General features: G+C 46.7%; 1 protein-coding gene across 2 annotated transcripts in view; it reads right to left on the reverse strand.

Moving 5' to 3' along the window:
- The window catches only part of CLPB (ClpB family mitochondrial disaggregase), a 143826-nt gene that overhangs the window by 19397 nt on the left and 100764 nt on the right, over positions 1 to 23665 (reverse strand). For both annotated transcript variants that reach the window (XM_061380739.1, XM_061380738.1), the window contains 2 exons: positions 18518 to 18615; positions 4999 to 5113 (listed from right to left, as the gene is read on the reverse strand). In XM_061380739.1, the coding sequence (XP_061236723.1) occupies positions 4999 to 5113; positions 18518 to 18615 (213 nt within the window). The remainder of the gene's footprint in view (positions 1 to 4998; positions 5114 to 18517; positions 18616 to 23665) is intronic.

Genomic DNA, 23665 nt, shown 5'->3' on the forward strand with positions numbered 1-23665 from the left:
GAATTCCACAGTTCAGTCACCTAAATGTCTATTAGTATCTTCTGTCTAAGCTTACAGGTTCAAGGGGCATAGCTCAACAAATGCCTGCTTCTGGTGCCCTGGGTTTGGTGGATGATGAGAGAAAAGCTCTTTCTAGTCTGTCAGGAGTATTCTTTCTGAAGGCAAACTATTGCTACCGAGGAGTTAACGTACTAAAATTGCGAATAGCTTTTGTTGAGCCCACCCACTGTGTGTGAAAGCCTCGCAGGCTACGGTTAGGTTAAGGTTAGGGACCCTATGGGTTAGGGACCACTGGAGGGAAGACTGACACCCTTCCAGAAAGAGGTTGAGATCAGAATCTGTGCTCAGGGGAGGCAGAACCTCAAGACGTGTTTAGACTTTGTTCATCTGAGTTTACTTGAGTTCAACAACCTTTTACATACCTGTGTGCCAACTCTGGGGAAACAGACCTGAAAGAGACGTAGTTTCTGACTTTTGCAGGGAGAAAGACATACAAACTGATGCTACGTGGTAAGCGCAACAAAAAAAAAGTGTCCACAGGAAGTGCATAGAAAGGCCCTGCACCAGGTGGAGAGTTAAGGAAAGCTTCCTGGATAAGGCAAGGGTCAGGTCCTGGCAGGCGAGCAGAAGGGCAGAGCAGTCCAGACAATAAGAGCAGGGGCACAGGAGGGACTCCTGAAGTGGGGAGGTGGAACTTAAGAAGTTTTCTAAATTAATCACTACCTCTCTACAACTCAGGGACGATCTAGATGTATTTCTCAGATTACAAACAGGACTCCAAGGGAGGGTCCAGAAAGCTAGCTGCAGCACTCAGGAAGATTACATTTCTGGATTAGTCAAAGAGGGAGGTGGAGTATGAGATAGGATGGTGCACCTACTGTGCGTATATGGGTGATATTAAAGTTCTGAATTTGGGTCAGAGCCAGGCTTAGAAGAGAGGTCAAGGTGGTAGAGCTTCCCTGGGGAGTTCACAGACTTCAGAGTCAATGGGGACCAGATGCAATGGGCTTCAGGCATAGGCCTCTGGTCAGAGGGAGCCACTGCGAAGCCTCCACGGGTGCAGGCTGCCCAGAAGAGGCTTCTTGGAGCAGGTCTGGGGAAAGGGATGTCACTTCAAAGGGTCAAAGGCTGACTAGTATGGGTGTTGTAAACAACGATTTTGCTACACTCACATTCTTAGTGTGCTTGTGAACAACTAGGAAGCAGGCTTAACAGCTTCTCTTCTTTCCTCAGAGCACATCACAGAGATGGACAAAGGGCCATAACCAAAGTAATTAATGTGACAAACTGCACTAAGCATCCACCTCGACTGGAGGGCTGCGCCAGGAACTGGGAAAACAAAAATGATTCAGTCAGGGTCTCTGCCCTCAGGAGTCTACAGTCTATTGCTCCTGAAATATAAAAACCAGCCCGAGGGTGGGAGACGGGCAGGGCTAGGGTGGGCAAGGGGCCAGAAGAAAGGAGTTTCAACCAGAGATGGCAGCATCAACAAATATAGGCAGGAGATCAACGCAGCATGTGCAGGGCGGCAGAAATAGCCATTGTGTGCAGTGGGGGAGGGGGACAGCTGGGGAAGTGGGGGAGGGCAGCAGGGGTGGGCCCTAATGCCAGGCCAGGGCATTAGAAACTCAAGAATTTTACACAGGTTTTTTTTGTTTTGTTTTTACACTGTACAAAGCTGACTCCAGCTAGGGAGAAGTGGTTATAGGGGAAGAAAAGGAGGCAGAGAGACCAACAAGGAGACCACCACTAGGTTCAGACAGAAGACACTGAGGTCCTGAGCTGGAGGTCCTCAGTGGTATTAGGAATGGGGGGAGAGGCTAGGTGTGAGATCTATTTAAGAGGTAAAATGATAGAACCTGAAGGGCTTTAAGGGGAAGGAAGAGCCAAGGAAATATCTATGCTTCTACTCAGGAGACCAGGGAATGGTGGGGCCTTTACTGAGACAGGAACATGGGAGGTGACCAGGTGGAGGAGGGGAGCAGAGTCTAGATCTGAACAGACAGCTGGCTGCCTTTCTGAGGATGGTGGGCACAGAGGTTCTGAGCTCCCACTAGAACAGGCATTCTCCCCTTCCCCATGATCAAGAACAGCTTGGGATTCTGGAAGAAGAACCTCACACTTGATGTCAGTGCTCTGGCTTGTGGTCTGCATGTTGGCCCTGCTTTGGCTCCAGTGACCCGAGAAGACCAGAGAGGCCATGGGGGCCTGGGCTGTGGGGTCGGTGCTTCATCTCCCCCATTTGTAAGATGGTAACTGTGCGCCAGCCTTGCTAGAAGCCCTGCAGCTGGGGATCACACTGATAAATTCACTGTATTACTTTGCACAAATCAATATCCCAGCACTTACCAGGGGTTGATGTGACCGAAATTGGTTTCAGCCAATTCGTGAGGGTAATAAATGGCCATTTATCAAATCAATTCATTCTGCGGCACTTCTTTGGCTGCCCACCCTCATGGTACCTCTGGGGTGCCAGGTTCCACCCAGCCAGCACACATCTGACACTAGCTGAGAGCACTCAGGGAGCACCCTAGCCTGCCCTCTAGATCCGCCCCACTCTCCTGCACCTGCTTCAGTGCTGAGGCCCTGCCACAGATTCCGACCCAGAGAGTGCCTCATGCTTCACGGGAGCTGGAAGCTGAACACACTCTGACTGTTATGAGTGTGATCCCTGGCTGCAGGGCTTCTAGCAAGGTGGGCGAAAAGTTACCACCTTACAAATGGAAGGGAATGTACTAACCCCACAGCCCAGGCCCCCACACCCTCTGTGTCTTTTCCAGCAGCACTGGAGGCATAGCAGAGTCACCCTACACACCACAGGACAAGGAGGAAAGCGTTCCAGATCTGAGGCAGAGTGTGGGTGACAGATGGAGCTATGGGTAGGACAAGGCACTTGGCAGACATTCTGACAGCCCCTAGGAGGTGGGAAGTGGAACCATCTACTCCTGCTCTGGGCTGGCAGCAGGGAGAGACAAGGAGAAGGACCAGGGGAAGACGCCAGTCTGGGGCTGGGACTAGGGATCAGTCTTGGATTGATGGAAACAACTGAGGGCCTGACCTATGGAGCACAGTGCCCAACGCTGGACAGTAAACATCTAGAGGAGGGGGACTGGGTTTTATTGAGAACTGTCTGGTACATACTGGAGATAGCATATGCTTTACAGTCCTATAGTCCTGAGTCTGGATCCCTGGTACAAAGGTGAGGAAACTGATGCTCAAAGAAACTGAGTGACCAGCCTGAGCTGCATAGCTGGTAAGTGGCCTACCTGCCATTTGAGCCCTGGCTGACTGAATTCTTTCCACTTTAATGTCCTCCTCCCTCCCCTAACTACTTCTGGAAGTCTCTCAACTTATGGGCTTGAGAAGCTGGTGAGAAACAGGAGATCAGAGGAGTGGGCAACATGTGAAGAAACGGCTGTGTAAGAAGTGGAGGGTAAATACCATGATGGCATCTATAGTTCTGGCCCAAGTGGACATGAAACTCTAGTAGGACCTGCTTCTCACGTCTTGGCTCAGTCACTGATCTCTCCAATGGGCTCCTCCTCCTCTCTTTGACCCAAGAGCTCCCAAGGTCTCCTCTCCTTTTACCTCAGACATGGCCTTGGCAAAGAAGTGGGGGGTTGCCACCTCCAAGCTGAGGGTGGCTGTCTGTATTCAGACCCAAAAGGGCAGCCTGATGAGGTTTGGGCCTGAGTAGTGGGGACTTGTGTCTTCACAGAAGCTTTCCCTGGCTCCTGGGTGTGCCTGCAGGTAGTCTCTGCCCTCCAGCTGCTGAGGCAGATCTGGTCTATGGGCTCCTTTTAACTGCTGATGGTCAGGTCATGACCTGACCATGAGTCCCATTGGTGTGTGAGGAGGATGGAGACGGGCTGGGCCCAGTGTGTCACAGGGATGACTGCCTTCATTGTGCACTGACTCCTCTGGGACTCCACAATTTCAGCTTCATGTCTCCTTTCACAAGTGAGAGAGTGTGGTGCTGGGCGTGGCGGCTGCTGGGCTGCATGTGGTGGGACTAGAGGCGGCACTGGATGCACCTGACCAAGACATCGCAGGGAAGAGGCTTTTAAAGCTGAGCTGAGCATTGGCTCACCTGAAGGGCCTCTCAGAATATAGAGTTCTGGTCCATCGCCAGAGCTCCTGATCCCACAGGTCTGGGATCAGATCTACATTCTAACAAGTTCCCAGAGGATGCTGATGCTGCTGGTCCAGAGACCACTTTGAGAACCACTGCCTTGGGAGATACTCCCTTGTCTAAGTCAGAAATAGGGTTCCCTTGCCCTTGCCTCATCTGTCTTGAGGTTACCCTCAGGGAGCCATGCACCTCAGGAGAACAATGGTGAGGCCACCATCCTGAGCACAACCCCAGTTTTCTCTCTCTCCACTGGAGATGCATGCACAGGAAGGTCAGGAGATGAGGGGTGATATCAGCAGACGGTCTAGATCCCAAGGTGGCATAAGCGCTTCTGAGGTAGAGAAGAAGGCACTCAAGACTTGCACGGGATGTTTTCCACAGAATTGAGCCAGCCTCCAACAAATTATATTGAAGGATGGCACAGTCCCCGCCGGGAGACAGGAGACCAAAGCTCTAGTTCTGGCTCAGTTATGACAATACTAGTGATGGGAAAGCTCTTGTTCCTCTCTGGGTCTCAGTTTCTCCACCTGAAAAGCGGGGGTGGGGTGGGGTCAGTAGATCAGATGAACGTCAGAGTTAAATTCAAAGCACAGAAAGAAGCCTTGACCAAATTACTCAAGTGTTCTGCCTCAACTTCCTCATCTGTGACATGGGGATTCAATGGGACCAACCTCATAGGATTGTAAGGATTAAATGACGTGGCATATGCAAAGAGCTTAGAACACTGCCTGGTACACAGAAAGCACTTCACAAATGCTATGCTGTAACAATAACAGCCCCTTCTCCTCAGCTTGGAGATGGCAGGACCACACCTCACTACAGCAGACCACAAACTTCTACACCCTCTTCGGTGTGCGTGTACTCACCTGCGCCCACTGTGGCGATGGCGCTCTCCTGGCCAATGATGTGCTCCTTCAGCCGCTGCTCCAGGGGAAAGCGGCGCCGCTCCTCGGCCTCCCGCTTCCGCTGCTTCTCTTGGTACTGTGGAGAGAGACGAGAGATGGAAGGCGGCTCAGGAGCGCCGGACCCAGGAGGACCCTAGTTTCATTCTATCCCCCCAACCCAGGGGGAAAAAGCAGAGGGTCTGGGCCTCTGGGGGTTCTGATGGACAGCTCTGGCTCATTCTTTTCCCAGCCCCTCGTCTGAGTCCTCACCTCATTTCCCTACCTTGGTGGCCACTGCTCAGGGGTCCTGGCTCGCCCTGCTAGTAAAATAAGTACTGCTAGTATTGGGTTGGCCAAACGATTCTTATGGTGTTCACATAAGATCTTATGAACTTTTTTGCCAACTCATTAGATTAACTCTTGAGTCTGGAGTCTGACAGAAGACTTGGTTTGAATCCCAGCTCTCTCACTTATAAGATGTGATTATCTGGAGCAAGTTACTATGCTCAGTTTTCTCCTCTGCAAATTGGGGATTAAATATGATGCTGTATACAGAATGTGTCTAGTGCTATGGCTAGTAAGCACTAAGTGCTTACAAATAGATAGGTTCCTTTCATTTTCTGCTTACCCTCTTGAAAACCATTTTGGTTTTCAAACCAGAGCTACGAACACCCTTCAAGTCAATGATACTGCATTTTTCAATTAAACACAACTATTCAGCAATTGCTAAATTCCTGGCACTGTGTATGCCATGATGGAAAGGTGGGGAAGGGGCAAAGAGGAAGACTGGCCCCTGGCAGGTTTAGATGATGCTGAGTGCCTGGCAGGTGTCTGGCCTCTGGCTTGGTCCATTTCAGAAAAGACAGAAGCAGGAGGCTTGAGCTTTGTCCCACTGAAAGGGAGGGGAAAAGAGCCATGTCTTGCTTTCAAAGAGCTCTATCTAAGTCAGGCAGGGGAGGCGAGGCAGGGTGTGTACATGAATACTTCTCAGGCAGGATCAGCCGTTTCCCTTGTGGTTCTAAAGCATGTGTGCCTACACCTAGCCCTGTATCTATCACTGAAAAAAGCTACTTGAAAATGAGTTTGCTGCATATTTGTGATTGTGTCTTACAAATCAACTATGAGCCCCATTTTACTCACTGCTATTTCTGGCATGGGTCCTGGCACAGTGGACGCAGCTGGTGAAAGTTTACAAAAATGAAGCTGATGACAGATACAAAGAGGAATTAACAGCTAGATTGGGTGGTGTAGGAGTACAGAGAAGGGAAGGATACATAAAACATAAAACATTTCTGGGAGGTGAGAGACTTGAAGGAGCTGGAATATTGGGCTAGTTGGGAGCTGTGGCACTATCTGGAGACTGGGTTGGGGGGTGAGTGCATGGGTCTGATGATAAAGCATCGATGGAGGCCAGGCGCTGGGGGCAGGAAGCAGGCCTTAAAGTGAGACAGAAAGACCTGGGTCTTCCGGGGGCTTCTCTTCCCTAGGGCTCCTGTAACACTGACAGCTTTCTAGAAAGCGAGCTGCCAAGGTAAGGCCTTGTCACAAAAGTGGTGGCTGCAGATTGCTCTTGCGGGCAGAGTGGATGAAGAATACCTGCTACTTGGGCAGTGTTTTCCTGTTATGGTAGTGACCTTGACAGAAGTTAAAAAAAATAAATAGCAAACAATCCAATTTTGGCTGTTGCTATCAGTCTGTAACTGAAAGCTCCCATCAGTCCTGGGGTTTCATATGGAGCAATAATTCGGCACCGATCCCAGCGGAGCAACGCTTGCCGGTTGGAATCCAGCACGTCACTGTGCAGCTCCCTCAGGCACCACATACATCACCTGGCTCTGCCGACTCCAGCCATATATCTGCCTCCTCCTCCTCCCTGTCCACCTAGCCCCTCTCAGCACTTGGGTCCACTGGGCTGAAAGGCTCTGATGGAGAGATGAACACATACAGGCCGGTACAGCACCAGCCAGTGGCCTGGCCCGCTTGCAGTCAGGCAGGATGCAGAAGGAACCTGGCCTCCGAGAGTTTGTGAGGTCTGTCTGCTAGGTCACTTCCCCTCAGGGATGGGTATTCCCACCTCTGGGCCTTTTGTCCGCACTGCTCCCTCAGCACATAAGTCTTCTCTATTCCCACCCATCTCTAAGTGATCTTAGCTTAAATACCAAATTGTCTAAAGAGCCTGTTGCCCTGGCACCTCCAGAGCACTTGTTTAACTGCCTGTTTCTATCTCTTTACTCCACACATGAGGAAGTAGTGACAAAGACCATGCTCTATTCATCCCTGTAACTCCAGCACCTAGCACAGGCCTGGATCACAGAAGGATTCAATTTGTGCTGCCAAGTGAATGAGGTGACTGCCGTCTGTGAGATGGCTGCTGTGTGCCGGGCATGGTAATCCGAACTTTCTGTGTAGTGTCTTACTGACTTCTTACAGCAGTCCCCATATGAAGTTTGATACCTTTCTGGCTCATAGTGAGGCACATCGTGTGGCAGAAAGAAGCCAGCTTTGCCCCAGAAAGACCTGAATTTAAACCTCACCTAATCTACTTGGGCTTCCCAGGTGGCGTAGTGGTAAAGAATCCACCTGCCAATGCAGGAGACATGGGTTTGATCCCTGGGTAGGGAAGATCCTCTGGAGAAGGGAATGGCAACCCTCTCCAGTGTTCTTGCCTGGGAAATCCCATGGACAGAGGAGCCTGGGGGGCTACAGTCCATGGGGTCAAAAAAGATTGGACACGACTTAGTGACTAAACAACAACAACAAATCTACTTAACAGTAAGCTCACCTTGGGGAGTTAATTCAACTCCCTGAATTTCAGTTCCTCATCTCTAGCATGGCAATGGTACTCATTGTGGGATGCTGGTGAGAATTAAGTGAGATGATGCATATGAAGCACTGGGCAGGTCTCTGGCACACAGCGAATGTATATGCAGAAGTAGCTGTGTGAGAGACTCAGGGGCCAACACAGTATCTGGCCTGTGCAGGCCTTTGATAAACTTTGCTAACTACTTCTTTACTGCATTTTGATAACTAATTTTCTAACCCAGTGCCTTTGTTTTTATTTTGGTGCTAGAACTAATTTAATCTGCATGGAGCCCCACAGATAAGAGGAAGAAGCGCTCTGGCTTAAGCAGAAGCCAGGAGTTAGGTCCATTAGGATGCCCCCATGGACCCAGTGTGGCTCCTGAGACTTCTCCCCAGGAACCCTGAGTCTGCTGGGCAGTCTCAACACCAACTGAGCTCTCAGGACACCTCCACTGCCTGGGGTGTCTCAGCTGTGCCTGTCAATTTCCCTTACATGGTAGAGAACTCCTCCTCTAGGTGCTTTCCATCCACTGGTTTGTGGGGCCTCACAAAACACACCTTTTCTTCCTTTGCTGCAAGCAAAGCTTAACAGGAGTTTCCCCACCACTCTGTTGGTTTGGGTACTACCATCATGGCCTCCCTGAGCCTTCTCCAGGGCAACATTTCTACCTTTTGCAACTCTTCTTCAGTGTCATGATTTTAGGTTATCTTAGTATTGTTAATTTCTTGAGCAATGGGAAAGGGTTCTGGACTTCTATGGGGGTGAGCGTCAGGTTTCTCAGGAGCTCTCTAAATAGTACTGGGAAAGAGTCAACCTATGGCCTAAATTTGAGCACACCCTGATTCGAGTACAACCCCCTCTACGCCTGGAGCCGTATACAGCTCTTCAGAGAAACTTCTGAAACTGGACCAGACTTTTTGATAAAAATGTATAAACTCAGCAATTTAAACAAGATGAAGAGACAGAGGAATACCCAGCAGATAAAGGAACAGGATAAATGCCCACCAAACCAAACCAAAGAGGAAGAGATAGGGAATCTACCTGATAAAGAATTCCAAATAATGATAGTGAAATTGATCCAAAATCTTGAAATTAAAATGGAATCACAGATAAATAGCCTGGAGACAAGGATTGAGAAGATGCAAGAAAGGTTTAACAAGGACCTAGAAGAAATAAAAAAGAGTCAATATATAATGAATAATGCAATAAATGAAATTAAAAACACTCTGGAGCCAACAAATAGTAGAATAACAGAGGCAGAAGATAGGATTAGTGAATTAGAAGATAGAATGGTAGAAATAAATGAATCACAGAGGATAAAAGAAAAACGAATTAAAAGAAATGAGGACAATCTCAGAGACCTCCAGGACAATATTAAACGCTACAACATTCGAATCATAGGGATTCCAGAAGAAGAAGACAAAAAGAAAGACCATGAGAAAATACTTGAGGAGATAATAGTTGAAAACTTCCCTAAAATGGGGAAGGAAATAATCACCCAAGTCCAAGAAACCCAGAGAGTCCCAAACAGGATAAACCCAAGGCAAAACACCCCAAGACACATATTAATCAAATTAACAAAGATCAAACACAAAGAACAAATATTAAAAGCAGCAAGGGAAAAACAACAAATAACACACAAGGGAATTCCCATAAGGATAACAGCTGATCTTTCAATAGAAACTCTTCAAGCCAGGAGGGAATGGCAAGACATACTTAAAATGATGAAAGAAAATAACCTACAGCCCAGATTATTGTACCCAGCAAGGATCTCATTCAAGTATGAAGGAGAAATCAAAAGCTTTTCAGACAAGCAAAAGCTGAGAGAATTCTGCACCACCAAACCAGCTCTCCAACAAATACTAAAGGATATTCTCTAGACAGGAAACACAAAAATGGTGTATAAACTCGAACCCAAAACAATAAAGTAAATGGCAACAGGATCATACTTATTAGTAATTACCTTAAACGTAAATGGGTTGAATGCCCCAACCAAAAGACAAAGACTGGCTGAATGTATACAAAAACAAGACCCCTACATATGTTGTCTACAAGAGACCCACCTCAAAACAGGGGACACATACAGACTGAAAGTGAAGGGCTGGAAAAAGATTTTCCATGCAAATTGGGACCAAAAGAAAGCAGGAGTCACAATACTCGTATCAGATAAATTAGACTTTAAAACAAAGGCTGTGAAAAGAGACAAAGAAGGTCACTACATAATGATCAAAGGATCAATCCAAGAAGAAGATATAACAATTATAAATATATATCCACCCAACATGGGAGCACCGCAGTATGTAAGACAAATCCTAACAAGTAATATCATAAAAAACAAAGAAAGGCTGTAAAAGTGTTCCAGATTAAAAGAGACTTTATCAACATGACAATGAAATGCAATATCTGATCCTGGACTAGATCTTGTACTAGAAGGAAAAAGTGCTAAAAAGGACACTGAGGGTCAGTTAACAGTATTAGAATACAGACAGTAGATTTAATAAAAGTATTTTATCCATGTTAAATTACTGAAGTTGACAACTGTACTATTACAGTTATTAACCGAATATCCCTATTCTTAAGAAATTCAGAAATATGTACTGAAGTATGTGGGATACTTCATGGGAATAAAAACCATGATATCTGCAGCAGGCCTTCCAAGAGTTTAGAAAAAAACTTTTTGGGTGGGGAGCAGACAAATAATAAAGAAATGGGGTGAAATGATAAGAACAAGTGAAAAATCTGGGCAGAGGTTATATGGATATTATTTGTATTATTTTTGGAACTTTTCTTTAAGCTTGACATTAAAAATTAAAAATGCGCAAAAAAAATAAATAAAATAAATAATAAAATAAAAGAAACCTAAAAAAAAAAAATAAAATAAAACATATTCAGAATTAAAATGAAGTGTCTGGATAGTTTAAGCAGTTAAAAAAAAAAAAATGTATAGGACAATGGGATTAAACCACGTATGAGGTTATTACTTCATGCTCTTTCCCAAATGCTTAGCACAGAGCTTATATTAAAAAAATATGTTGAGGACTTCCCTGGTGGTCTAGTGGTTAAGAATCTGCCTGCCAATGCAGGGTAAAAGGGTTTGATCCCTGGTCTGGGAAGATTCCACATGCCAAGGGAAGCCCGTGCACCCCAACAAGAGAAGCCACCACAGTGAGAAGCCCACACAAGCAATGAAGAGTAGCTCCCACTCGCTGCAACTAGAGAAAGCTCACACGCAGCAGTGAAGACTCAGGCAGCCAAAATTAAAAAAAAAAATGCTGAATGAATGAATGACTTTTTAATAGTGTGAGCTATGAGTTCAGGCTTGTGGAGAGCTAACCAGTGGAAGAACCTAGGGAAGGAAACTACTTGGTCTGTATGTATTTTCTTTGAGAGGAAAGAGAAGGCCCCTGGTAAGGGTCCATGAATGTGGGCTATTGTTGTTCCTGGCTTCTGTGGAAATGGGGAAGAAGACTACAGGGAATGAGGTCAAGGCTCTGCTTCAACAGGGTTCCAGTAGAGGAGGGGACAGGGTAGGTGACCCAGCTTGCAGAAGCAGAGGACACTGGGTGGAGATGCACTAGAAGGAAGCCACCAGGAGAGCAGGAGAGGGAGAGTGATCATCTTCTTAATAAAAGCCACATGCAATTAGTTTCAGAAGCCCTCACCTGGAGCCAGCAGCAACCAGCTTCCTATGCTGCATCTCGGCTGGATAATCACAGCCACTGGTTTTCATCATTCTTGATTTAATATGGCACCCCTCCTGGCTCTGAGTGCATTTACAGGAAAGGGCTGGGAGGCCGAGGCGAAGCCTAGCTGGGCTCTTGTTAGGAGGTGGGTGGCTGGGCAGAGCAGCTCTGTGGGTGAGAGTTACAGGGAGAAGGGTATGGCAGCACCCCTGCTGCTGGGCATTACTCAGGGAACAAATCTGATAATAAACCTAGCGATGTGTTTACTGAGAGGGGAGCTGGGGCAGGGGTGGTCGGCAGGAGACCCTGGGGAAAAAACAGGAAAAGTGTGGCAGAGGGAAGAAAAGAGAGTCCAAGATGCAGCTTGCCTTTAGAGGGAAGTCAGGGCACACAGCCCCCTGGTTTCTCACAGACTCAGATATGCCCCATCCTCCTGACTTCCTAGATCCACCCCAACTCACATCATAGTCAGGGCTTCTACCATGTCCTGAAGCTGGGGGAGGCAGAGAGGCCTGGGTGGGGAGGTCAACAAAGTGGGCAGAAGATGAGACTCAGGGGGCAGGTGTGGGACGATGGAAGAGTCCTGAGAAGAGGGAGTGATGACAAGAGGAGCACAGGGGGTCCAACAAAGGAGGCTGGGAAACGTCGAGCAGACAGTAGGGGAGAATGGGGGATGAGAGGGGCACCTAAGGGACTTGAAAGTCTCCTGAACTAGCTCAGAGTCCACATCCGTATTGAGGAAAGCTGGGTACAGTGCCAGCATCAGTCCCATGAAGACTTGGTGACCGCTATGTCAGCATCCCAGGGTCCATTCTTTCCTCCACCTGATCCTCCTTTTGCCGCCAGATCAGTATTTTTAACATGTTAACTGGATCACGTTGCTCCTCTGCAAATAGCTGGGTTGCTCCAGAGACAAGAATGGCAAGACGGTTAAGAGGGGCAAAGAGGGGCTGAGGTGAGAAAATGGGTTGTATGCTCCTCAGCGTGTCACATCAGGAGGTACATGATGATGATGTACCTGTGACTGGGGATGTTAGTTTTGATCATCTGATTAAGGTGGGCTGTGCCAAGTTTCTCCACCATCATCTTCCCCTTATGTAATTAACACGTGTCTTGTAGGGTGGGACTTAGAGACTACATAAATACCCTGTTACTCCTCAAACTTCCACTCCTTAGTCTGAGTATGAACTGATGAATCTTGCCTGATTTGGGACCAGCTGTTCTACCCTCACAGCCCTAAGGAGGTCAGAGGATCTCCTCCCTCATCATCCAGAGAGGAAGTAATTAAAGCAGGGTCCCACTGGTAGCAAGTAATAAAGGCAGAACACTAACTCCTGCAGTCTGACTCCAGTGCCTGCACCTTCCACCCCGGAGATAAGAAAAGACCCGTTCTTGCCTTTAGGGAGTTCAGAGCCTATTTAGGGAAAGGAGATTTAAAACACAAATTTCATATTCCTACTTTTAGCATGGGGATACCTAACGAATTTATTGAAAATAAACACCAGAGGGTGTTCTTGCCAGAAATGCACAGCCTGAATTGAATCATAAAGAAACATTAGACAAACCCAAATTGAGGACAGTCTACAAAATAGCCAGCCTGTACTTGTTAGAATGTCAAGAAAGACTGAGGAACTGTTTCAGATTAAAGGAGACTAAATAGACGTGACAACTGAATCCAACTTTGGATCCAAAATTTTTTTTCCTTGTAAAACGAACTATTGGGACAACTGGTGAGATGTGAATAACATCTGTAGATTAGTTAATATTAATGCTCTGATTCTGAGAATTGTATTGAGGTTATATAGAAAATGTCCTTTATTTTTTAGGACCTTCATACAAGTATTTGGGGGTAAAGGGGATCATGTATATATAACTCTCAAATAGTTCAGAAAAATTATATATCTTTATATTATTCATCTCTACATAATAAAGCAAGTATGATAAAATGTTAACAACCAGTAATATAGGTGGAAGTTTATGGGAATTTGCTGTACTATTTTTGAAGTTTTGTAAAAATAAAAGTGAAATAAATCAGGACAATGCTTACCCTTGAGGGACAGATAGTGACTGGAAGGGAGTATGATACAAATGAATGCTTGTAATAGTCTACTTCTTGATTAGGTATATTCAGTTTGTGAAATTAACAGTGAGCTGTATAGTTATGAGTACCTTATACAAATACATTTCAACAAACGATTTTTTAAAAGTTAAAAGAGAAAGAATGCAAAGGTGTATCCCCATAAAGCATGGAGTGCTCTGTCTGGCCCATGGAGAACCTATAACGAAGGTTGGATGGTGTTGTCTGGGCCAAGCACAGAGCCAGGCATGCAGCACACCAGCACTTGAAATGAGATGCGAAGCAGGGAGCAGGCTCGGTGAGGCAGGGAAGGGGGTTTCTCTTCATCCTAAGCCAGGCGGAACATAACCCTCTACGTTCCTGTATACCTCACCCCTTCTCTCCTGATGGCTTCCTCCAGATCTGATGGGAGCACCCAGGCGTGCAGCCCGGAATGCGGGGCCCAGGGGAGCCCTGCATCCCCAGCTACCCCTGCAGCAAATGAAAAAATACACAGACAGGAAATGTGCTTGTGATTCTGTCACTGGGATATGCAAATAAAATATATATGATAGACCTATCTGCCTAATATTCCTGCCAATTCATTCTCTGGGTGTGATTAAAATGAGCAATAAATTCCTCGTGAGTCTCGGTGGAGTGAGGATCTGGGAGTGGAGATGCGGGCTGCCACCAGCACGTCCCCCTCAGCTGAATATTCATCATGGAATAGCTTCCCATATTTTTGTTTTATCTGCCATCATGTGCGCAGAGATATATTTCCATCTCTCTGTTGTCTCTTAGTTAAGATGTGAAAATGGTCTAAGCTTTAAGTATTAAACCCTTCAGCTTGTGAAATCCTTCAAAGTGAGATCACAGGTTACCTTCTCTGTGAAGCCTGCCCTGCTCATTCTGCCTGGAGGTGATCCATGCTTTCTTAGAACCCCCACAAGCTCTGTGTGGACCCCTCCTAAGGCACAAGTCAGCCTGTGGGTATCAGAGCTAAGAGTGCCTGCCTCTCCCCATCTTCCTCTCCTGATACCCAGCTCAGGAGACAGGAGCTGGGCTTCATCCACCTCTCGATCTTCTTAGGGGGCCTAGGAGGCTTCCACACACACAGACTGCTCAGAGAACTAAGCAAATAAGCCATGAGAAACAAATCATTTAGGCCACTTAAAGTGACAGAGATTCTTAGATAAGTGACATATTTTAAAAGGCAGAATAAAATTAAAAATTAGGCTTATGGATAATTCTAAAATGGGAAAACCATCAAGAAATAATAAGTGAAAAAACATAGATTCCAAACATGGAACTAGGGTCATAACTCAAATACCTTCAGGACCAAGAAGGAAATATAAATGCCTGACAGGTAAGCACATAACACGATAGGAAACAGATACCTGTGGCTGGAGAGTCCACATTACAACCTCTAAGGCATTACACTCACATTTAAAAAAAACTCTGAACTGCCAAAATAAAAGGTGGCTGCCAGTTTGAGGCCCATGGTTTATACAGTAGGCTATCAACCAGGCTAAGAAAAAAAACCCACTTATGTATAGATATGGTCCAGAAAAGGTAAATGTAGTATCATAAGAGGAATGGTCTGATTCGTATCTCAATAGCTGCTTATAATAGCCTGATTTTCAAAAGTCACGTTTTATTTTACCTTCAGTTTTCTCACCTGTAAAAGGGGGGGAAATAAGAGCTACCTCATAGCTTTGTTACAGCATTAGAAAAATTATATATTCGAGACCTGGCAGAGTGCCTAGATGCACTTGATAAATGGTACCTACTATGACTATAAATAATTAAAAACATTAATAATAGTTATGTACAGATAGTAGGGCTAAAATGCTTTTAAGTGAGAGTCAGTTCAGTTGACATCTCTTTCAGGTAGCCTTCCTTGATCTCCTAGGCAGGATTAGAAGCCACCATGGGTTGCCACAGTCCCTGGGCTTCCCTGGGACTGATGACTCAGTGGTGTCACACTTTACTTGTCTGTTTCCTCACCAGACTGTGAGCTCCTTGAGGGGTTCACCCAGATATCTTCTTCCCACCTAGCCCAGAACCTGGCATACAGATGTCATTTATAAATATGCACTGACTTATTTAATTATCTTCATTTTATACTGTCCAGATTTTCCATAATGGGAAAGATGACTTTTATAATTACAGATTTTCTATAAAGAGTATATATTTGACTATAGAGAGGCAAGTAAAGGCGGAAGAGGCTGAGCTGGATGGCAGGGAGATGCCGGATGGACAGAAGGGGAGGAAGATAAGATCAGAGTGGTGGTAATCCATGTCTAGACAAAGAGCCAGGACATGAGGTCTGAGGCTGGAGCCTCAGCACCCTCCAGGCCTGAATCATTATGTCACTGACATAGGCCCTGAACTCGAGAGCTGATACTTACTTCCTGGCAGAGGGTGACATAACCCAATCTAAAGCAGTGTTTCCCCCCTGAAACTCTTCCTCACAGTTTTGAAGAGGTAGTTTTTTTTGCAACCTGGAGAAAAAGAGCAGAGCAGAAAGAATGGGAGACCATGGAGATGCTGAGCAACTGAGAGAAAGACAATGCTGCTGATGTCCAGGGAGAGCTGAGGGTAGTTCACGTGGGTAGAATCTGAGGGGACCCCAGAGCAATCAGGTGGAGGTGCTCAGCAGACAGCTGAACATTACAGAAGAGGAAATCCAGCCTGTGTAAAGGGATCAAATGCAGAGAGGTGATGACAGAGAAAGAGTCTTCATGTTGAGAGGTGACAAAACCCCTGGCTGGCTCTGAGTGGTCTTCTAGCCTCAAAAGGCAGCCCCTGCCCTGGCTCACAGCTCTGTGAGGGGGCTCCTTCTGGAAGCAGCCACCCATTAAGCCTGGCTCTGTCCTAGCCCTGGCACTGAATCCATTTCCTCTCTCCCCTCCTCCTCACAGCCGTCTCTGTGCCCACGTGCCATCTCTCCTTTCCCGGCCAGATGCCCCACTGCCTTCAGCCTTTTCTCATGGCACAGTTCTGCTTGCCTGCCTGCTGCCCACCTCTGCACAGATTCTGAGAGCTCACTCTACTCAGAAGGTAGCCCTCTGTGGTCTAGAAGGATCTGACTGGCACAGAGGCAGCAACTGCCACTTACTCATTTGGGACACTGACTTTGTATTGATATGGCTGACATCAAGACATTTCCTGGGCAGCCAAATTTCATTAGGGTCCCTCAGCAGCCCTAACCCTTCCATCCCTGCTGATATGAAGAGGTCTGTTCTCCTGCTTTACGTGACCAGGCCAGTGCTGGCCCTATGTCACACGACCTGACAAAACAGGAGTAATTTTGGCCAAGGGCAGCGCTGGCTCTCAGGGGACAGTGGCTTGGCCTCAAAGGGGAGACAATGACAGGGATGTAGTCCCTGAGGTGATGTGAAACAGTGCTCAGAGATTTCCTTAGAGAATAGGGGAAGCAGACCCAACTCTAGGGCAGGAACATGGGATTAGCTGTGTCCAGTAAGTTGTGAGTGGAAGTAAAGGGTCCTACTTCCAGGATGAGCATGTAGCTGCCGGTGGGCGGCTCTCCAGGGTACTCTCTTCCAGAGGGTGGCTGCTCTGCAGTGAGGTCCCTCAGCATCGCGGATGAGCAGAGCCCGCCTCTGCTGACCCATGATGGATGATGGACGTGTAGCACGAGGTAAAAATGAATCTTTGTTGTTTTAAGCCACTGAAATTTGGGGTTGTTACAACAGCATGACCTAGTTTATCCTGACGCTACACAGACCAGCGGTATATTGAATGGAACCAGTGTTTTCATTTCATTTCATTCAGTCACAGTGTTTTCATTTCACAGAGGTAAACTGAGCTTCAGGAGCAGAAGCCCTTGCCCGAGGTCAGTCAGTCAGTGAGGGGGTGAGATCACAACCCCAGCTGAGTGCTCAGTCAGGTGACCTAACCTAAGTGCTCTTACTCAAGACACACAGAGTGTCTGCCACTAGGTGGGACCTGCCACTCTTAATCATCTCAAAGTACTGCAGCCAATTTGCCAGAGAAAGATTCCACGAAGCTGGAAAAAGCCCAAGACTGACAGTCAGAAACCAAGCTTCCAGTTCCTGTCCTGCCAGTGAACCTACCATGGGATCTTAGTAACAGTTTTGATGTTAACTCGCTCTGGGACCAAGGGCAAGTCACAACACACCCCTGGGCTCCAGTTTCCCCAGGAAGAAAAGAAATCATTTGATCGAGGTTTCAGAGATTTAAAATGTGTGCCCCACAGCACAGCTTCCATGGAGGCTACCCAGGGGGGAAGGATAGGCTCTCCTTCAACCAGAACAGCTCTATTTTCCTCTGACTTATTTATTTTACTTTGATAAGATTTCCCATCTACTGGACTTGATGGTTTCTCAGGTCCCAGCTCTGACATTTGTGATTCTAGTTCTTAGATTCTGCCAAGTACTTTCTAAGTTATAGCTGGGTGGCTGAGAGGAACAGAAGGCAGCCTGTTTTTAGAAGGTTCAAAGTCTGGATGAGAAAATCAAATTAAGATGAAGATTGTTTTGCCTCATACTCTACATAAGGATCTCTGGAGTGTATATGGAGGGAAGGGCTGAGGGAAAAGTTCTAGAAGGAGAGATGATGGAAAAGAGTTACTTGATGAGGCTGCAGAGTGCATGAGACCTGAGGAAATAGTACTGAGGCGAAGATTTTGTCCTGCTCTCCCCTCTCCTTCATGGAAGGAGCTGGAAGGCTCACTACCTCAGAAACTGAATTTAAAAGTTAGTCCTCAGAAGCCAGAAGTGGCCCAGGCTGCTTCTTGGTCAGTAAAGGGGATGCCTCCTATTCTTGATAAGAGGAGGCTGGATTTGTATTTAAATAGACAATAATCCTCTAAGGAGAAGTGGCCTTTGGTATAGAGTCTGACATAATTTAATGAGTGAAAGATGAAATGAAGCATGGAGTGCCCACAGGCCTTCTCCTTTCTTTGAGACTTACCTTGGTCTCAGAAGTCCTTAAAAGCTTCATCACCTCCCCTTCTCGGGCATAATCCAAGGGTGTGTGTCCCATTTCATTCCTCTGCAAGGGATTGGCTCCTGACAGGAGGAGAAGGAGAAACAGAGCCTCTGTGAGTGATCAGTGGACCCTCAGCCTTCCCTGGGAGGTGGCAGAGGCCTTGACTTCAGTGTAAGGAATGCTCACAGAAATACGGAGCAACAAAACCTAAGAGATTGAAACACATGTCAAGTTACTCTGAGAGAGGAGCTCTAGGTCTTCTCTGACACAGAAGTAAGGGTATTAAGGCTCCTACATGTGCATGCATACATGCAAAAACTCACTACCCACAGAGAGTTGCCACACACACAGATGTGTTATACACACACATAGGTGTGCTGTGCCCACAAAAATATACACAGCTGAACATGCTAACAAATATATCAATACACATACAGATTAATACACCCCAACTCCAATGCATTCTTCATTAAAATGGCTGCATTATCAAATTTGTTTGTATACAGATGAATATTCATTCACAAAAATCATATAGAAATCTAAAGCACAGAGTATCCCAGGTAATGACAAGGCCCCTTCTTTCTGCTCTCTGCCTCTCCCTCTGCTTAATGCTTCTTTTCCCTGCTCACTTCCTGCCTGCTAGAGTCAGCTGAGCTCTGGCCATCATCAGCAACCCCACTGTGCCAGCCCTCACCTGTGCTACTTGTTGCTGCGTGTGCACTCAGGCAGGCTTCTCCTCCAGTCATTGGTTCCCATGATTCAAAGACAAAGAACTTGAAGTATAACAAAAAGAAGAGGCTTACTTGGGGCCATGTATCTACCTTCTCTCACTTATAAGTGCCGGCAGCTAGGCAGCTGATGAGCCTGTGTAAAGTGTCTGCTTGGTGTAGAGCTTTGACAGTCATGGAAGATAGGCTACTTTAACCCCCACACTGTCAGAATCTCCTCCCCAAAGCCCAGATCTGGGCACCTCACTCTTCTCTTCGAAAACTGACGATTCCATTCAATCTGTCCAACCCTGAATGAGCTGGGACTCAGGACATGGAAGAATCAGATCTGGTCCTGGCCCAAAGCACCCCTCTCAAGAACTATGTGTTAAATGGAACATTAAAGTAACAAACAAATACTCCTTGACCTTTATTGCTAAGGAAGTGCGTTGTCTATACTTCAATAAGGGTTAAGACACAGTCCCTGCCATGAGGATGTAGTAAGTTGGCCAGGGACACTAAACGCACAGGAAAGGCTGCGTCACCATGAGGCCTGGCTCAGAGGGGATATTCAGTCACTGTTTGCTGATGGACAGTAAAAATCAGTGTTTCTCAATCCCAGGCTGAGGCAGCATTCATATCACGATATAAAACCATTCCTATTGAAACTCTCTGCTTCTTTAAGGACTATAAACTCATCAATGATGATTGTCATTTATTAAGCATTTACACATGGCTGTCTGCCGCGGCTGCAGAGGAAGAAGCATGGGAGGAGGAGGGGAAAGGAGCAGAGAGCGTGAAGCATGACCCAGACCAAGGAAGCTTATTATCAGTTAGAAAAATTAATACTTTTTTACATGATTCTATTTTCTAATAGGAAGCTAGTACAAAATAAAATATTTAGATAACTTTTAATCACAATTCACATACCTTTCAAGGTACACAATTTAGTAGTTTTAAATACACTTCCATCATCATGTAAGCCTCACCAGTATCTAATTCCAGATCATTTTAATCATCTTGAAAAGAAACCCCATCACCATTATCAGAGACACTCGCCACTTCCCCCAACCCCAGAAACCATTAGTCTGCTTTCTGTCCCTATATGTGCCTACGCTTGACATTTCACATAAATGGTGTGGTCTTTTGCATCTGGCTTAATTTACCATGTTTTCAAGGTTCATCCATGATGTAGCACATGTCATTCATGCCACAACATGAATGTAGGAATATAGCATGTACTTCATTCTTTTATGGCTGAATAATAGTGCATCCTGTGGACATACCTTATTTTGTTATTCATCAAGCTCATATGCATTTGATTTGCTTTCCCCTTTTGGCTATTATGAATATGCTATGAATATTTGTGTACAAGTCTGTCTGAGTGGATGTATTTTTCTATGTCTCTTGAGTATGTATCTAGAAGTGGTGATGATAAAAATAATAGCCACTAGTGTTTACTATGTACTCTGTATTTTATATATATTATCAACCATCCTGAGGGGTAGAAATTAAAATTCCTGTGCTATGTGGAAACTCAAAGGAGATAACTAGCCCAAGGTCACAAAGCTGGTGATTTGCTTGGCTCAGGAGTCAAACCTACTCCAGGTTTTTTTAACTACAATTCTTCACACTTCAACCAGGGCAGCCACAATACACCCCTGGTGAAAAATCATTCCATGGTTTTCACTGCTTATAGGATAAAATGCAACCTCCCTAATGAGAAGAGTGTCTTCCTAACTAGCAGGCAAGTCCTCAAAGCTCAATTGGAGCCTTATTCTTTCTTTCAATTCTGTTGGTGCTTGCTTACTGGGCACTGTGTATCAGGGCCCTGTACATAGGGAGATGGGAGACTGCCAAAGCCAATGAATAGTTTTTGGGTTTTTTTTTTAATATTTCTTGATCACTCTGCAGCAACCAATACCTTGGCCACTCTCTCCTTTGAGTTATATAAACCACTTTTCAGGTTTTCCTCACACCCCTGAGACCATTCCTTCTCTGTCTCTTCTGCAGGCTCCTGGTCCCATCTTTTAGATTAGGTGCTATCTAGAGTCTAGGCACAGTTCCAGCTCTCCAGAAGCTAAAAGGGACGAGAGACGACCATGCAACAACAACTCAGGCCGAGAGTGATCAGTGTGCTGAAGGAGGGACAGCAGGCCTGTAGAGAGAGGTGCAAGAAGACCACAATGCTAAGGGGCTTGTTCACCTGACCCAGTTTCCCAGCCAGCCCTGTTCTGTCTGGCGCTCAGCACTCAAGGCTTGAGAGGCAGGGGCAGACAGCATCGTCCCTTTCCTCAAAGCTCCTGGACCACAGCTAGGGCTGGAAGAGAGCTACAATCACTCAGTGGAAAGGCCTCTCCTCTCTGAGGCAGCCTCAAGGGGAGCTCTGTCACTGAATATGGGCTAGAGTGGCAGGAGGGTGTGGGAGAGACCTCTGGAAGGGAAAGAAAAGAAGAGCAAAGAGAAGAAGAGAACTGGGTAAGAGAGGAAAAAATAGGAGAGAGAAGGGGAGGGGGAGAAGGAGAGAGGTGAGAGAGGAAGACAGTGGAAGAAAGAACAGAGGGTGAGATTAGCTGCTTCAAACAAGTGCTGTCAGTGATCTATATTTGCTTACAGAATGAAAAATGTGTGCCATAAACATTGGCCACTGAGTAATTTCTAGTAGGAGTTGTGTCACTTCTCATAAAGGATGGGATGGGACAGGTAGGACATTTCTGCACTGGGCCAGCCAGCACAGGGATGCCGTTTAAAGCAGTGCTCGGTCTGTCTCCAGCCCAAGAGCTCTCACCCAGATTCACCCCAGCCACACCGAGGCGGGAAGCCAGCCAGGCTCCCCAAGGTTCTGGAGCCTCGGGTCAGCATGTCTGCTCCCAGTTTAGGAAAGCTGAGGCTGGGGCACCATGGGTAATGTCCATCTAATATTAGTCCCTCAGCCCCCGAACCCTTGCTCTGATGTTCTGACTTGACTAATTGCTGTAATAATTGATAGAACCTGACTTCTACAACTGATCGATTTCACCTCCACGACCAATGGCCACAAACCATTACACTCCAATAAATAACCACGTTGGGCCTCACCCGGCTGTCCTCTCCAGGGGCATCAGGATGGCCCATGCCCTGGCCTGACCTCACCATGCCTCCCACCCAGGGCCCCTCCGGGCCAAGCAGCTGGTCTAGAGGGTCAGGCTCCTGGGAGTAAGTCAGAGGGCTGGGCGGAGGTGGGGAGAGCTAATCGCAGGCCATCCGTCACCTCCCACTGGCTGTCTGGGGCTGGGGCCAACACCTGGAGCACCCCAGGCAGTATAGTGCAGGACTCCTCCCCTGCTCCAGATTAGTGTGTCTCAGCTTATAATATTTGATAAATAGCAGACTGGCTTCCTGGCAGCACTGCTGCGGCTGCGCCTGCCCGCTACAGCTGTGGAAGGTCACTCATTGGGGAAATATGTTTCTGTCAGTGGTATTGAAAAAAGTTCAGTGGAGTGACAGGCCTCAATTTTTCAAATTTTATTAACTCCATCCTCTTAACCATTTGTCTTGAATTCCTTCAGATTCTGGGGGATCTGTCAATAGGGCTCGGGCCAGGAAAGTAGGATGGGGGTGGATGGTCATGGACAGGTCCTGGCTGGTGCCAGTGACAGGCTGGGGTCTCAACACCCAAGGCAGGGTAAGGGAGTGGAGCTGGTGTTGACGGGAGAGAGGGCCTGGCCCACGGGGGCCCAGGGAGCCTGCTACTCTTCTTTGGTACAGCACCTGTCTTAGGTTTGACAGCCTTATAGGCTTTCTGAGGCAAAATAGACCTTAATGGTGAGTTCTTCCAATTCCCTAAGAAGTGACCCGCCTCGACTACATTCGGAACAGGTGAGTCACCCTGACTTCCTCAAGCATGTCCAGAGCCCCATTCCAAGCTCACTGCCTGCCAAGGGGTTTCCCGCACTAAACTGAGGGCAGATTCTTTTTGCATGAGCCCCAACCTCTCTCTCTAACCCCACTCTCACCTTGGCCTTCTTATAAATACCCATTCATCTTTTAAGACTCAGTTCAGGCTTCTTCTCCAGGAAACCTTCCTTATTTCCCTCTCACCCCAGATTTGGTGCGATCCTTTGTGCTCCATGAGCCTTTCTGCTTCTTTCTTACTACATTGATCACTATGTTATAACAGTCGGTCTCCATACAGGACTGAGAACTCTCAGAAGTCAGGGTCCATGGCTGATCCACTGCTATATCCTGACTACCTAGCACAGGGGCCAGCACAGAACACATGTTCAGTAAGATTTACCAAATGAATGGACTTCTTTCCAGGTGTTATCTTCCAGAGCCACACACAACATGGCCATTCTTCCTGCCCCAGAAAGGCCCTTCTCATAGCAAGTGAAGTATGTGACCATGTTCCTTATCCCAGTGGACCAAAGTCCTCAGTCTCTTT

The sequence above is a fragment of the Bos javanicus genome, chromosome 15 (genome assembly GCF_032452875.1).
Source record: "Bos javanicus breed banteng chromosome 15, ARS-OSU_banteng_1.0, whole genome shotgun sequence".
Taxonomy (NCBI): domain Eukaryota; kingdom Metazoa; phylum Chordata; class Mammalia; order Artiodactyla; family Bovidae; genus Bos; species Bos javanicus.